Raw genomic sequence first — 17269 nt, 5'->3', positions numbered from 1 at the left:
CACATCTGCCATATGAAGATGCACAAGCTGCACTGCTGCATCAGACCTAGCAGGTCTCCATGTCCACAAAGGTTCTGCAAATCTTCATTAATTGTTTCAGTGCAGGAAAAAGCCATAAATAAATAGTATTGACTATTTCAGTCTTCTAAACTCATTATACCTTCAGATACTGAAAAGGTTTTTAAGCCCAGGGGATTATACAGGGCAAAGTTCCTTCTGTAATGCTCCAGAAGATTACAGGAATATAATTATAGATATACTCACACATGCACCTTAGTGATGTTCCATCCTATTGCAGTGATTTATAAATCTGAGTGACACTCACTCTAGTGGATATCCTAGAAAGCTGCTGATGTTTTACACTGTGTTGTTTTGCCAAAGTTGTGCTGCTGATGCCCATGACATCTGGGCCTTCCTGGTGTGGGAGGTCTGCCTTGGTCAGGGATGGTTTATGGATGCTGGTGTAAGAAGTTGCACTGTAATTATATCACATTCCTGCACTCTGCAGGAAGGCATCCCAAACTACCTGGTGTTTATTGGTTCCCTCTCTATATGCAAGCTGAGGGAGCTGCTCTTTTTACTTTACCAAGCCCACATTTCTGGAGCTGAAGGTCACAAATTCCAAAAAACCTTGATCACAACATGGTGCAAGCCTGTGTTTGTGTCTGCAAACAGACTCAGGTACACCATACAGCAGCTGGGAGTCTAAATGGAAGACTGATCTGAGGCATTTCAACCACATTCTGAAATATTTTCATGTGTAATCCACCTCCCCAAGCAATTTCACTTCCCCATCTCTGGTGCTGTCTAGGCACTTGGACCAGGAAACAGCAAACACAGCATCTTTCTGTCCCATTTTCCTGTTTTCCCTCAGAGAAGCTTAGGAAATTGCAGTTGTTAGAAGTTGAGAAACAGTTTGTTTAGACCAAAAGACCAAACTTTGCACCATGATATGGTCTCTCATTTAAATTTACACTTTCTCTCCACACAGTTTTGAGCAGCATGTCATGGGCTTTCCCCCCTTGGTTTAGTGTAGTACAAAATAACTTCAGTTCCTACTAGTTTCAACAACTTGCAGGGCATTTCTTCTTATATGCTGAGATTCTAACAGGGGCTGTTGAAAGTGGCAGATTCATTGTTGTGCATAAACCTTTTAGTGGTTTAAGTTTATAGTCCCCTTGCATTTGGGCTTTTCACAGTGTGTTAAGTAGAATAAATATATCTATTTGCAAGTGTAGCTCTTCTGGTTGCTCATGCAAATGCAGGGCAGAAAGACATTCCCCACCTCAAAAAATTTATGACCTAAGACAAAAAAATCCCATGGGCAATACAAGTACTGCTCTCCCCTTCAGCTTACAGCTCTATTTACTTTCTCCCATTCTTACTTTTGATTTTTGCCTTGTCTTTTTCTTTGCTTCACTAATTACAGCATCCACCTGCCCTAAAAAAAAAAAATACATGTTCCTTACTTGCATGCAACATGGCTTTGGGAATGCTGCATCTGGGTTGCTGCAAAATAAAGTTAAAGTAAAAACACTGCCAACCATTAGTATCAGTAGACTCTTAAATCATTTTCTTTCATGCTCTGTTTTTATTAGATATTTAAGGCACTTTGTTCTTATTAAGATTACAGGATGTTGCAACTAATGAAAATAAGCCATTGGAACAACTTTGACATCACTAGTCAGGAACAGTTCACATTACATAAACCTGTTTTATGGGAATCTCTAACTATACATTCATAAGAAAATATTAACTACATACAGTTTGCATGATCTTCAATTTTCAGCCAGAAAATTTTAGTGTGGAAGCTGGATCATTTTCAAAGGGAAGCTTTATTGGACCAAAGTATGGAAGAGTTTAATTTTTTTACCCAGAACAGAGCATCTCCTTGCAAACAAATCCATTAATGAGCAAAATGTGGTGGTGCAAATTTCAATGTTTTGCAGTAAAGAGCCCTAATCCTCCATGGAGATGGAGCTGTGTAATCATGGACAGACATAAAAGTAATCAAGGCCATAAGATGCAGATGAGGTTATAATAGTTCTCACCTTACCACGTGAAGTGATTTCTGATCACTTTTAACCTTTGCTTACATCATAAATAGGTCTTTATCAAGGCTGCACACGTGTGGAACAAATTAGACTTTAGCTTGTTATCACCATTACTCTCTCTGCCTTTGCTCAGTCAGGTGTGTTGGGCACTTCTCAGATGGGATTGAGCCCCTCCCTTTTGTCTGCTGAAATGCACCAAGAGCAGGGCCAGGAACAGAGAAATGCCTGTGGCAAGGCACCTCCATCCCATGGCACACAGGGGATGCTGCAGGAGCTGGGAAAGGCACTCCAAAGCTGCTCCCTTCCTAGATGAATCTTGGTGGAGCAAAAGTTGTGTGCTCACTGCCAAAAATGAAGGAAAGGGAAAAAAAAAAAAGGAAAATTTTTCGTCTCTTGAAGGCTGTTTCTGTCCCAAGGTTCAAAAGCAGGAGGTTTTTTGTGTTGCCTGTCCTCTCTCTCCCCCAAAGTTGTTTCTCTGATGCCTGAAATTTCCATTTGAGTCTTCCTCATCTGGGCACACAGTCTTCTCCTGCTAAACTGGAGGATGCTGCTCCTGAGGGTGAAAACTGTCCAAATCCTTCTTGTCCTTACCTGTGGGAAGGCAAAACTTGAGTTACATCACTGAAAAGCCTTGTGCTGCCTCTCTGCAGAAAATTCACACATTAGAAATATTAAGAAAGAAATCAGGAAATAAGCAGATTAGAAATATTAAGAAGCAATAAAGTATAAATGAGTTTTCCCAATCTCTGGGGAGGTGAATTAACCACAACTCAACTTCTGCTTGCACTTTTTTCTTTATTTTGCATGAGGATTTTGTTTACACCACTGATCTATAAAGGAAATTCTGGCAACACATGCAGCTTCTAGAGGAACAGGAATACCCAGAGGAAACTTTCAAGCAATCTAAAAACACCAGGAAGAAGGAGCATTAAAAAAAGTTGCAATAACATTAATAGAGAATTCTAGTAGGTGCTACCCTTAAAAAAACACTGTTAATCACTACTTAGCAAAATTATTATTTTAATTGCTATTTTCACATCCTAACTCTAAATGTTTTATTTTTTCCTCAGGAAAAAAAAAAAAAAAAAAAAAAAAAAAAAAAAAAAAAAAAAAAACAAAAAAAAAAACACCCCAAAACCCACCAGAGGAACATTTTGTGAAATATTCAGTGAATGTGATGAAAAACCTCAGTGATACCTGAGGTCTGGCCCTAGGATGAACCTCAGAACTGAGTGCCTTTTTCCTACTGTGTGATAGATACTGGGTGGCAGGAATGCCTGTGCCTGTCTGCCTGCAAAAATTACTTTTCTGGAACTGATTCCAGCTCACTGCAAGTGAAGAAACTGGCTCAAGATGCAGCTATGCTTTAAAAGTCCATAAGAATAAATATTTCATCCCTAAAATACCAAATCCTTTGCTAAAGTCTTAAAACACACAAAGGGCTGTCTGTCTGTGAAAGTCCACAGCAAATATGGGCAGAGTACAGATAGGCACAAGATTTTTATTCTAGACAAAATGATGATGCTAAGTTCTTTAAAATATGATGTAATAGTCCTTAGTAGGGGTAGATGAGCCAATAAGTAGAAAACATTTATTTGGGGTCTAATGTAGCTCTTACACTTGATCAGAAGTTTCCTGTCAACAGGAATTGCTAATTGTGGCAATTTTGCTACAAATTGTTCATGTTTACTCTTCACCCATCAACACTGGAGTTGTGTGGCTGATCAAGTAAGCAATATTTTTATTTCTTATCACCTTGGATGACCTTGTGGCCAAGGTGATGGCCTGAGCAGTCAGCTGGAATATTGCTAGTCTTCAGGAAGCACTGGTGGATCGGGGGATAGAAATGGGAGATGAGTTTTAAGAAATTTCAGTTTTTGCTTTTAAATACAAGTAGAACATTCTCTTTATTCACCTGTAATTTAGAAGCATTTCCCCCCATCCTTTATGTTAAAATGAAAATAGGGGGAGTGTGTGGCATTTCTATTTCATGACTTAAGAATGGACAAAGCCTCCCAACACTTCAGCTTCACTCAGAATTGTCAAAGAGGCATCATTTTGTGGCAAGAAGACACAAGAAAGAATTGTTATCATAGTGACTTTTACTGAACTCCTCAGGATTCTTCTGAATTTTGCAGTGTTGGAATGAATGCGTTCACACCTGTCTTAAATTTTTCTTCTCGTTATTCCTCAGATTCCTCTCATGCTATATTACTGACAACCCTGTCATCCAGAATTAGTGGAAATAATGCAACAGACAATGACCCCCATCCCTAAATTTTGAACCTGACTATTGATGTTACCTGTCAAGTTACTTGTGATTGTCCCTTCCTCCCCTTTTTTCTGGGCTTGGCCTGAGGCATCCTGAGGAAGCAGCAGTGACTCCACTGTCCTCCTGCCATCCCATTTCCCTTACTTGTCTTTGTGCTGTCCCAGACATCGAGTTTCTTCTTCCCTGAGAGTGGCACCACAAAAATCCAGTCTGATTTTGCCTTTGTGTTTTGAGGAGTACAGAAATGTTTGGAGGATGTAAGTGGATCTCAGGCAATACAGAATGTCCCACTCACTTAGCTGAGACATTCTGCTTTGCTCCACTATGGTACATTCCTGATGAGACAATAATCCCTGCCAGGAAAGCTCAGGCTTAGAAGAGAGTTCAGGTCTACAAAAAGGATTTTTCTGATGGGACCAGAATCCAGTGTGAAAAGTCTTAAAATGAAACAAAATGATCAAAATTTTGCAAAGAAAAAATCACATTTTTCTCCTGTTTGAAAAGGCAGAAAAGAAGTACACCCTCCTGTTTCATACTTTGGGGATTTAAAATGGTGATCTTAGGTATCAGAGACTGATGGAATAATAATAAGGACAGAAACATGTTTAAATCTCTTTCTCTTCAGGCTCTGGAGATCTCAAGCCAAAACACTAAAGATTTTATAAACACCTACAGAAAAACTGCATCTCACCTCTGTGCTCTCTCCTGTCTTCAGACAAAGTCTTTGGCTCTGCCTCTCAGATCTTTTCATCCAACCTGTAAATTTATTACACCTTCCATCCCTGAGATAGACAGATAGATAGATAGATAGATAGATAGATAGATAGATAGATAGATAGATAGATAGATAGATAGATAGACAGAGATAAATCCACATTCAGGACTGAGAATGTAGTTGCTTTTCCCACCTACACACTATGATTTTAATCTTCCCTAACTTTGCATGTCACAAGCATGGCTGCTTTCCTCTGAGCAAGGTGTCTAGACTGTTTTATGGACAAGAGCTTCAAGAAGACAGTTCTCCTAATCACTTCAGCCTTTGGAAGAGATGAGAGGTGTCCCAGCTGTATCTCACTGTTCCCTGTGTCTCTCCCTGACTATAAAGGAGGTGTAGGTGAGTGGTGCATACACAAACCCCCAAATCACCCTGCAGGTGATTCAGGGAGAGGAATCCAGCCTAGCTGTCTGGCACTGCTGGCTGGAATACTGTGGTAGGAATCCCTGTGGCTGAGGCTGCAGGCAAGTGTCAGCACTGCCCCTGAAGGAAGTGTTACTGCCTTGCATTTCTTGTTCTTTCAATAAGATAAAAGATAAGGAAATGGTCTGTCTGAAAAGCAAGCACAGAATGAGCAAATGAGCATTTTTGATGGAGGCATCCTCGAGTCTGCAGAGAGGGGAATTTGTAGTGGTGCTAATTTCTCTGTGAAGTACCAGATGCCAAAGTGTGAGTTTTGGCCCTAATGTGTCCCTCCCTAGCCTGAGGACGTCAGACAAAGGCACCTCCTTGCCATTGTCTCCATCTTGTGATGGCAGGTCATTTTTTTGCAATGTTCATTTGTGTGTCCATTTGTGTGTTCATTAGGTGGGCCTCCAGCAAAAATATTTTTTTTCCTTTACTGCCTAATTCCCTTGGTTTTGAATGTGTTTTCCCACTGAGTATCAAAGTATTCCAAGACATTCGACTCATTTTTGGTTTAAATTATTTTAAAAACTGAAATTTGGGAGCACTGTGCATTGTTCTTGGCTTAATCTCTTAGGGGAAGAGAGGAGCTAGTGGCTAAACACCCCTTAACTCTGCCTGGCATTCAGACAATTTTCCTTCTCCCTTCAGATATTTCTAGGTAATCTTTTGGTTTCCCTACTTTACTTTCAAAATGCCAGTTGTAATGGACTGTTTAAGCATGGAGTTTCAGACAAAGAAAGATAAGAAAAAGCATAAAATCTAGTTGACATAACTTACTATTACACTTGCATTGGAGCCAGAATTATTGAAATTATTGTATTGTATAAAGAGGCTCTCTAACCAAAATATTCTCTGACATGAGCCTACATTTTAAAGCAGCAAAAGAAACCACCAGCCTGCAGTGTTACCATATTTGCTGCCTCTTAGACTTAACTTGCTCCCCAGCATTCTACAATGCAATAAATTTTTCTCTTGGGAGGTGTTCAGTACAAATTCCACCTTGTGCTTTTTGAGGACAAGCCACACTCAGCCAAGGAGCCTGGCTGATGCTTCCTTTGACTATTCACAGCTTTGGAGTGTTGGTCTCTTATATGACCATACATTACTTTTTTCCTGGAAACATGATCATCTCTACAGTGATTTTTATTTCTGTTACAAGACCATAACTAAGATAGCTGAATGATTAAGTTTCCATCGTGCTGAACTTGTAAAATGCTTCCCATGACAGAAAAAGTCCACAAATTCTCAGTACATAGGTGCAAAGGTATCGTCCTCATGGAGGGAAAAGCTTCCAATTAATTTTTTAACAGCACAGACCTGAGGAAGTTTCTGCATGGCTGGCCAACCAGCCAGCCTGCTCCTTCTTCCTTGACTAGCCTAGGAAAAAAAGGGAAATTCCCTTGCATGAAGTAAGGTAGTCAACTGATCCCCTGGTGAAAAAACAGAGGACAAACATTTACCAGTGAATTTCCACTCCAGAACTGGGAATGAGAGTTTTCCACAGAACACACAAAGGAAATATCAATGTGTTACACCTATGCAGAACTGAAAACTGTTCCTTTTTATGGTATGAGTTTTGCAGTATACTCTTGCATTTATTTTCCTACATCAATATTAAAAGTAATCACAGAAAAGAGATGAGGTAGCTTAACAACCAGTAAACAACTTTAAAGTGTGTGGACACAGTCATCTCTTTAACTATGTCTATTTTGTATTACTTTCCTCAATTTGTTTGCCAAATAATCTAAGTAACTACAGTCTGAAAGAAACAGTAAATAATGTCATCCACAAACTGACCAAAATAACTACATAGATTAAATTTACCTGGAAATAATTTTGAAATCAAAATGGAAGTATTTGAGATGATAAAATAAATGCAGATTTTTGCCCGCTTAAAAGAATCTATCTCTTTTTTCACTGATCCATTTTTACATAAACACCCAAATATGTTTTGGGATGTACACTGATATGCAAAATTTTTTGTTAAATTGATTTTTTTTTTTTTAATTAGACAGTTTGGTTCTTTTTTTGCCAAAGTACAAATTTTGTGTTCAAATGTAAACAAGGGGCATAGAGGAGTTTAGGGATCACTACCAGGAGCCACAGCTGTCTGTGACAGCAAGGTGAAACCAGAGAGGAATGCACAGGTTTTCATACTAGAAGTATAACACAAAGCTGGGAGCTGTAGTGAGAATCATCTTATTATGCAAGTCCAGAATTCTTAAGCTATTTGCATGAGCAATTAGTGTCATTTATATTTTTGAAAGCAAACCCATGTGTATTTAATCTGCTCTTCTATCAGCTCCTGTTTCCTTCGTCAGGGCGACTTGGCAAGCAAACCAGAGACAAATGGATTTCCACATGACCTACTTTATCTGGCAAGATACATAAATAGTCTACTCCAAAATTTTGGAGAAGCCATTTAAACACTTTGGAATGCACTTGTGGAAGAACACAAGGTCAGTGGAGGAATCAAGGCATCTTGCACGTGCTTCCTGAGCAGGGAGGGAGCACCAGCACCGTGACCAGGTGTGTGTAGCCACATTCCAGATGACCATGGCATCACCTGCCAGTGAAAGTGCTTTACTGAGCACTGTGGGTGATGTGGGCTGGCCACAATGTCCACTCACAGCACAGGGAATGTTTTGGATGGCAATGGCTCTGTGGGATCCAGGAATGGCAACATTCCCAGTGGTGTGGCAGCAGGAGAGAGCATCAATCCCTTCTGAGTTCCCTACTTAAGCTGCTCTGCTGGCCACATCCTCTTCTTCAACCAACAGCTGTCATTGCAACATCCTTGTTAAAAACAGGCAAAATACCCTTTCCTCCAAGAAAAAAAAATAAATCCTCTTTCCTTCTCTCTTCTTTCTCAAAGGCCTTGTACACAAATACCAAAGACCTCTGTAATACAGATAATGGAGCTCAAAACACCTTTATCTTCCAGGCTTCCCAAGGAACAGCACAGAAATAACCTGAGGGAACAAAGTGAGGGGAGAGGTGGTCATATCCTGACATAGGGTTACAGTCCTGCAAGCCCTAAAGGGACTTTGGTTCTTCCAAGCAATATTGCAGGAGAATTTCAAAATGGGGCATGCTTAATGTTTTTTAAACTTTCAGGACAGAAGTGAAGCTCAGTTATTCTCAACAGAAATCTTTGTGACTTTTATCCTCAAGTAAGTTCAGTAAATTATGTCATAGCCTAAGTTTGATGTGTGTAAAAATTTTTCTACACAGAGGAACTGGCTAGAGTAATTATTTCATCACATAGACAGTTTTGCAGTTGTAAATATGCAGGTGTTAAGAGTCAGACCTAAATATTGTGCTCTTTTTGCATTTCAGGAGCCTTAATTGCTTCTGTTTACTCTAATACAGGGTATCTAAATTATGAACTGCAGAGCACTGTTGGATATGCACAGAAATCCACAGGATTGATATTCTTGAGTTTTCTAGCTGTTCAATAACTTGGAAAGAGAGGCACAGCTGTGTGCAGCCCTCTCCTGAGATGGTAAGAGGAGGCACAAGTGGGACTATGGGTGGGTAATTAAAATAAAAAAGGAAATCCACTGCCATGACTAGGAAAGAAGCAGTCTATGAGACAACATCTTAACATTTGGAGAATGTGTTTTGCTATATTCTGCTTTCTTCAACTCCACAATGCAATAAAAATATTTTCTGTCCAGTCTTGGGGCTTGTGACTAGGCTTAACAAGTAAATATGGTCTAAAATGCAAGTTTTATTGTTTATTATTCATCACCATGAATAATAACTCTTTTTAACTCTTTTTCCCTAGAGAATGTTTTATCATTACATGACAGGAATGAAATCCCCCCACAAAACTGACAAACAAACTCATGAAAACTTATTCTGGAGTCCAGGCTGACAGTGGTTTCAGCGTGTTTTAGAACACAAATGTAATGTTTTGAAATTTGACCTCAGGGACAATCTTGTGTCTCTGGACCAGATAACTTGTTTGGTTGGTGCCTCCATGGAGACTGCTTAAGTCAAAACAGGCTTTCTTTGATTGGCCCTCAAGGCACGGGTTAATTAATGGCACTCAAATGAGCCATTGGATCAGGTCACAATGCCCTAGTGCCAGTGGCATTTCTAGCTGGTCCACACTGACTCTACATGTTCCAAATACTAAATGGCCTTCAGGGTTCTAAAGAAAACTGGAAAATTTTGTGGTCTTATCTGGCACTTGGATAATCTCAAATGTTGAGATTCTTAAACAATGGCATTAGTGGTTTAAACAAAAGTGTTGCACTGAAACCCAGCTTGAAATCTAAACCTAAGAGTACAATTTAAGTTCATGTTTACCAACCAAATTGCGTTTTTTCTCTTTCCACCAGCCCTGCTGAGGAAGCTGAAATGATGGTGCAGAAATTCACACAAGGATGATTTGGATGCTCAGATTCTTGTGCTTTGAATATCGCTAAAGGCCAACATTCACCTCTTTCCTTATTTCAAAAATATTTTCTTATTTCTTTTGGCAAAGCATCTTCTTTGATGATCTTTCTTTTAGTGCTTAATAATGCTTCATAATGTCATAATTATCATGGAAAGATTTCTGTTGAAATTGATGCACAGATTTTAACACCTCTGCGCTTCCTCCTTAATTGTTTACTGTTATTTCTTCGAATGCCTCTATACGCTACAACCAGTACTTTGTAACTTTTTAATACACTTACACCTAGACGAATGGCAACATTATCGGACTGCCTTCAGCCAAGGCACACTAGGGGGACTATTTCTCTGCAGTGGAAGAGCATTGGGGCTAAACAACACAGCCGCGATCCCGTTCCAGAACCTGCAATTTAGTAATCTGGAAAAAAAAAGTTTTAAAAATTATTATTATCATTATTATTGTTAAAAGTGTAGTATTGTTTTTTATTTAATAATGGAGAATTTAATGGTAACATTTATTTATTTGTTATTATTACTTATTTAACCCTTTGCTGACGGAGTGGAAGAGACAGAGAGCGCTTAACGCAGAGATAGTGAATGACTTGGATAATTTTAAAGTTGTTTTAACTTTTTTTCCCCCTTTTTTCGCTAAGACAGTTTCAGATTCGCTGAGAGGCGTTTACTTTGGCCGCGCTATTTTAAACGTAGTTTTAACACCATCTTTAGGTTGCGTTTCATTTGTTGGTTAGCTTGCTGGGGGTTTTGTTCGCTTACTCTCCCGGTGGTGACCGAGCCCCCGTCCCCTCCGCGCCGCCGCAGTCCCCGCCGGCTGCCGCCTACAGCTCCCAGGATCCCTGCGGAAGCGCCCCGTCCCTCCCCGCCGCCAGCCCTTGTTGTTTCAAAAGGCTCCGCGGAGTTTCGGGGGGAGCGGCCGCGCTCGGGGCGGGGCCGGCCGGGGGCAGGGAAAGAAAGGGGGCTCGGGGGGGACACGGCGCCGCGGATTCCAGGGAAAAGCCCTCCCTCGCTGGCCGGCAGGGAGCGGCCCCAGCCCCGCGGAGGGGAAGGCGAGCGAGGCGAAGCAGGAGCGCTCCGATCCCCTCCTCCCGGCGCAGGGGAGGAGGAAGGAGGGGAAGCAGCGAGCCGGGAGCCGCCGGGCTCGGCGGGCAGCGCAGCCCCTCGGCCCTGCCCGCGGGAGGGTCCCGGGTCCCGGGGCGGCGCTACGGGCGCGGGGCGGCGGCTCAGCCCGGATCCTGCCCCGGGACGCCCGAGCTGCGGCGGGGCGGCGGCCGCCCTGTCGGCTCTCCCGATGTCCGTGTGACTCGGCGAGGAAGAGGAGGAGGCAGGGGGAACCCTCCCGTCTCAGCCCCGCACCGCTCCGGCGGGCTGTTGTGCGAGAGAGACAGACAGACACACACACCCCGTCCCGCCCCTCGTCCCGCAGCCCCGGGAGGCCGGGCCGGGCGCGGTGCTGCCGCCGATCGCGGCTCCCTCGGCCGGGCCGGCCCGGGCACCGCTGCCGTGTCCGCTGCCCGAGGAGGAGAAGGAGCAGCCGGCGGAGGGAGCGCCCCGGCGGGCGGCGGCGCAGCCATGAGCGGCGGCGAGGTGGTCTGCTCGGGCTGGCTCCGAAAGTCGCCGCCGGAGAAGAAGTTGAAACGCTACGTGAGTGCCCTCTCCCAGCCGCGGGCCGCGCTCCTCCTCGCTCCCTCCCTTCCTCCCTGCTCCGCTCCTCTCCCGCCGGAGCTCCGCTCCCGGCCCGGCCCGGCCTCCCCGCGCGGTCCCTCCCGGCCGGGCCCGTTCCAGCCGGGACTTCTGCACGGCACGTCCCGTGCCGCTTCCCCAGCCTTGATTCTCCCTTTTCTTTTATTCATACTTCCTTTCTTTTTATTCTTTTTCGCTCTTTTTTTTTTTAATTTTTTTTTTTTCTCCTTAAAAAAGGGGCGCTGAGCGGTCAGATGTTTCAGCCCAGCTTTTATCGCCTTTCCGAGAGAGTCGGCAGAGGGAGGGGGCGGAGTTTTCCCCTCTTCCCTCTGGGTCCGGGCTCGGTATATCTGGATTTTTAAACGTAAACACTCGCCGTCCCGGGGCTGGTTCCCGGTGCCGGGGAGGGCGGGGGTGCCCCGGTTCCGCGGCGCTCCCGGCGGGATCGCTCCGGGGGCTGGTGGCCCGGAGCCGGCGGGAGCCGGGGATGCCCCGGCAGCTCTGCCCTTGCTCTCCGCTCCGGGAAGAAAGAGGAGAGAGTTGCGAGAGCAGCGCCCGTGTCTTTGCCGAAGTTGCTGCCGCTGTTGCCGCTCTGGCAGGAGCGGACACCGCGCTGCTGGCGAGAAAATGGAGCGCGTTTGCTGAGCGGGCAGATTCCGTGACAGGGCACAGCGGAGCTGCGGGGCCGCCGGGGAGGCTGTCGGGTCACGTAGGAGGGATGGGTGATGCCAGGAGTCATCGCTGCTGCCTGAGCCCTTTCCCATTGGCACCTGGCTTCTTTCGCGGCATCTGTGTAATTGGGACAAAATGTTGGGCTTTTTTTTTTTTTTTTTTTTTTTTTTTTTCCTCTCGCTTCTTTCTTCTTATTTTTTTTTTCTCTTTTGTTTTTTTAAAGCAGCAAAGCTTCAGATTTATTTGAGAATCTGTGAACACAGATCTTAACGTGACCGTGTTATTTTCGTCTGCTAGCGATTAGCAGCCTCTTCTCGAAGAACTGTTCTGGGCGGATTCTTTAAATGCCAGGAAATTTGTGGAATGAGACTCTTTCAATAAAAAAAACCAATATTTAGGGTAGCCCGTTCTCTGTTTCCCAGTGTCAAAAATCCTGTTTGTGCAAAAGAAAGGGAACATCCTGATGGGTCACAGCAGGGTTCTGCTTCCCTGCTGAATTGGACATGGACTGTACTTTTTACCAATTCTCCATGTCTGCGTGTGTATTCACAGAATGCCTCTCTACCAACGTGTAGGAATTAAGAGCAGTATTCACGTTTTTCAAAACTTCCAATAAATATTCCGCTCAAACTCTAAATCCCACGGAGGTTGCTGTCTGTAAATGGACAGAATTTGCCCTCCGAAATTGATCTCATAAATCAGCCTCTAAATATGCCAACTTTTTTCCATGTAGCTGTCCCTTCAGTGTATTTATAGCTTCACTTCCACACTGCAGTTACACCAGAACCTTTGAGAGGAAAACCCTGACTACAGCACTGATTAAGTAGTTCCCTGTCCTAAAGAGGTAATTCCTTAATTTTCACTTTGAAAGGGAGATCTGCTTTTCTTGAGTAGGCAGAGTATCAGGGTGATAACACGGCAAGCTTATGTTGGCGTGGTAAGGTCATGAGTTTAAATCTTACACGTTATTTTTTACTCTTTTCTGCTCCTGGAAAAGAGAAGGACTTAGTCAAATTCCTCCTGTTTGTCTGCAGAGCCTGGTCTGTTGCAGCCTGACGCTCCCTTCAAAGACCTGAAAGTGACCTTGACATTACGGTCGCCGTCTTCGAGCAAACAAAAAATTGACGTACTTAAGACGATGAACTTTAGCTGAGTGCACTGGCTGGAGGGTTGGCTTGTGCTCCCTGTAATTCTATGCTTAAGGAAAAGCACAGCAGAGCCTTTTCCAAAGCCCTGTTTGATGGTGGTGGTATTTCAAGGGGCTGTACCAGATGAAAAGATGGGAAAGTGATTTCAAGGGGAAGCTGTTTTTCTGCAGCTCGTACTTTTCACATGCATACGTGGAAAATTGTAACTTCGCGCTCTATTAGGTTTTGCATGCGAGCGTTGGGGCAAACCCAGGTTACCATCTGGGAATGGAGATAAAAAGTCTGAAGTTGCAGTCAAATATGGTTTAGTTCTTAGGAGGGGTGAAAGGAGCTCTTTGAAGCTAGTACACAGACATGTGTTTCACAGGGACTTCGATTTTTAGTTTGAAACAGTTGGACATGGTATTAAAGCTAGCTCAGGCTCATTCTGAGGCTAAAAAAAGTAAAAAGCCTCCAACCAACCCTGTCCTGCAGGTGGAATAATCAAATTTCCTTGTGTATGCCTTAATGCCATGTCTGTTTCCCCTCTTAGGAATTCTGTTCTCATGCCTTGTTCATGTGTTTTTTGGTGTGGGAATAATGTTCTGACAGCCATTGGCACCTGCTGTCAGTTTCTTAGAGCTGGGGTTCAGAGCACTTTGAGGGAACAGACTGGTCATTTTCAGCAGCAGAACTCTGAGGAAAGCACAGGTAACTTTCGGTGCTGGCTGAGAGTCCAAGATGTGGATTTAGTTGAGGAGAAGGAAAAGGGAGCTGGGGCTAAATCCTGCACAGCTCTCCACAGCCTCTGCTGTGGTTTCACAAGTACATGAAAGAACTTGTTTGTGCAGAGAGATGGAGAGACTGCTAAATTTCACAGCTTCTGCTATCTTGTATGTTTTTCTTTCTTCCCTTGTTCCATTGCCTTCAACTTTGCAGATGTTTATGTGCTCACTTTAACTTGCTGGGATGTCCCCTTATTTTTAAAAAAAGTAATTTGAAAGCCCCTTTGTCCCCATCTGTCCTTTAAAATGTGACAGCAAACCTTGGCTTCGTGGTTTTCTGCTGCGTTGCAGCTCTGCTGTGCACGTGCCAGTTAAAATAGCTGATGCTTTGTGGTGGCAGCACAGAGGTTTTTTTACTGCCATTATGCTAGGAAACCACCAGATAGTTAAACACAGCTGCCCTTGGTAAAGCAAGGAAGGAAAGCTTGAGGGAATAGGGATAAATCTTAAATACTCTCCTAGAATGATTATGCTTTTGTCTGGGGTAGGCTGGGGCTGAGTGGGACACCTGGATGTGCTTTAAATCAGAATCTTAGTATTGATAGTTGCTTTTTGGAACCAGTTTTAGAAAGTCTACTGATGTAATATAGTAATTCCCAGTGTTTTGAGGGAATATCATCAGTGAATGAGTATCTCAAACTGGTGCCAAGAGGTTGATGCCAAACTCTTTTCTGTGGTGCTCAGTGACAGGATGAGGAGCAATGGCCATAAACTAAAAACACAGGAAGCTTCACCTTAACATGAGGAAGAACTTCTTTACTCTGAGGGTAGTAGAGTACTGGAACAGGTTGCCCAAGGAAGTTGTGGACTCTCCCTCTCTGAAGACATTCCAGCCCCACCAGGACATGTTCCTGTGTCACCTGCTCCAGGTGACCCTGCCTTGCCAGGAGTGTTGGACTAGATGATCTCCAGAGGTGCCTTCCAACCCTAACTGTTCTGTAATTCTAATATGTCCTGCTTAGAAACACATTTTATTGGATAGAAGGTAAAACTCCATCAAAAACACTCTTTGGGATAAATTTGTTCAGATTTTTCTGTATCTAATAGACTTATCCATTCTTCTTACACTTCATAAGATGATTTTTGAAAGTGAATTAAGAAACCTTAATTTTGGTGTAAGTATGCCTAAAAATCCTGTGGTTATTTGGCTATTGCTATAGAGAGTTCATTTAGTTATTTAAAAGCAAGGAGTTTAAAAATGAGAAATGGACTTGACCTCCCTTGGATGTAAGGGGCACTGATGTGATTCAGACTAGACTACAGAGAGCATCCTACTATTTTCCAATCTTTTCAATTGTAGACAATGACTAAAAAAGTGCCAGATTGTTAAGCTTTCTTATTGTTTTAAGTAGAGAATTAGCATAGCTAGAGAAGTGGAATATTTTGCTGTGGTTTTGTTTGGAGATTGCTCTTTGGCACTAATCACATAGGTGCATCTTCTGTCTTGAGTAATACTTAAATATGCTAAGATATGTAATGATGCTAAGAAATGTTATATTCAGCATAATAGTTGCAATTTGTGTTAAGCTTTTTTTTTTTTTTGGTGATCTTTCATCAGCACAGTGAGCAAATTTAAGGATCTGGTTGGTTTACAGGAAAAAAAAAAGCCAAACCAAGAAGAGCTTGTCTGACATCATTCAGTGCTGTCCCCGTGGAACTGAGTCGAGTTAAATTAACAAGACAGATGAGTGTAATCAAGTAACATTATGTGACATCTTTTGTATCCAAATTTGATTGTGCCTTGCTACTCAAGAAGTTGCTGAATACCTCACAGGGATTGGTGTTCAGGCAGGGAAACTTACTTGTGGAAGGAAGTCTGACCCTCCCCTTCTGCTGTGCACTGGCCAGAAAACATCAGCCTGACTTTTGATCCTTCCAAAGATGGGTTAGTGAACCCTAAACCATGAAGCTGAAAGCATGACTAGACACAGTGTTTTTGCTGATTATAGGAGGAAGTTGCATTGTTTTGTGTGCCTACTGAAGATGCTGATAGAATCTTGGGTATGGCTTTAGGGCTGTAGCTGTGTCCTGAGCTTGCTGCTGGGGTGTAAGGCTCACTTGAGGAGCCTGGAACTCATCATGCAAGTATTTGTCATCCTTGACAGGACATCAGCAGCTGTGTTGACTTTGCTGCCAAAGCTGCAGCACTCTTAGTGCCTGATCAGTGGTGGATGCTCTGAATTAACTCCCAGAGGTTGCTTGCAGAGGGTAAGAGCAGGCACCAGCATATAAAACAGATTGAAAAGTCTAACGTGCATAATAATATTAGCTTTCACTAGTTATTTTAATTTTCATGTAGCTTACCATACTACTAATTTAAGCATTTCTGAGCTTGAGGGGTCATATGGTACCTGAACCACTTGAATGATTTTTTTCCTTGGTATAGACAGGAAAATTGTAGACCTAATTAATAGAAGTTGTCCTGTTCATCTTGAAGTCCAGGTGAACTACTGGACATATGAAATAAGCCAGATATTCTAAATATGCTAAATGATGTGAAGATTTTTTCCCAACAAACGTGAAACAGTAACTCTTAATTTGAGAACACAATAGGTGAGAAATGAAGGAACAGCCAAATTCTGACTTTCATTATATTGAAGATGTTTCTCAATTGGATGTATAGCAACTTATGGATATTTTTCACAATGGCTTCTGCACTTTGATAAGTCTGTTGATGAGATTTGGTGCAGCTAATCACAGGGGATTACAGTTCAATGAGAAACTAACAGGGAGAAAAAGTGGGAAAACAAACCAGTGTCTGGCACTTTCTTGATGCTGCACAGTGGCCACTCCTCCATGTATGCATAGTCTTGCAGCATTGAAATTGAGTATAAATAACATATGTACTCAGCAAATAATGAAATACTATTATTTTAATTTACAGTTATACACAAATGAGCTTGTTTTGCATGCCTTTCAGTCAATCATCAGCCCAAGGCTGCTGTGTGAAATGTTAATAGGATAAATTGAGAAAATGTTTTATTGGATAGTTTAGCTTAAAAAGTACAGACCTTGACTGTCAAAATGAGTATAAATTCTGGAAACTTTTGGTAGAGCAGGTAACTCAGCTGAAA

General features: G+C 42.7%; 1 protein-coding gene across 8 annotated transcripts in view; it reads left to right on the top strand.

The window, feature by feature from the left end:
- The first annotated feature begins 10896 nt into the window (after positions 1-10896).
- GAB1 (GRB2 associated binding protein 1) overlaps positions 10897-17269 on the top strand; it is a 94304-nt gene continuing 87931 nt past the window's right edge. For 2 of the 8 annotated variants that reach the window (XM_079307379.1, XM_079307380.1), the window contains exon 1: positions 10939-11572. In XM_079307379.1, the coding sequence (XP_079163505.1) occupies positions 11501-11572 (72 nt within the window). In that variant the 5' untranslated portion in view covers positions 10939-11500. Of the gene's footprint in view, positions 11573-17269 lie in introns of all 8 variants that reach the window. The other 6 variants (XM_079307378.1, XM_079307382.1, XM_079307381.1 and 3 more) reach the window with 6 other exon arrangements.

The sequence above is a fragment of the Erithacus rubecula genome (assembly GCF_903797595.1).
Source record: "Erithacus rubecula genome assembly, chromosome: 5".
In the NCBI taxonomy this organism is placed as follows: Eukaryota; Metazoa; Chordata; class Aves; order Passeriformes; family Muscicapidae; genus Erithacus; species Erithacus rubecula.
This window is presented reverse-complemented; position numbering and strand designations above follow the sequence as displayed.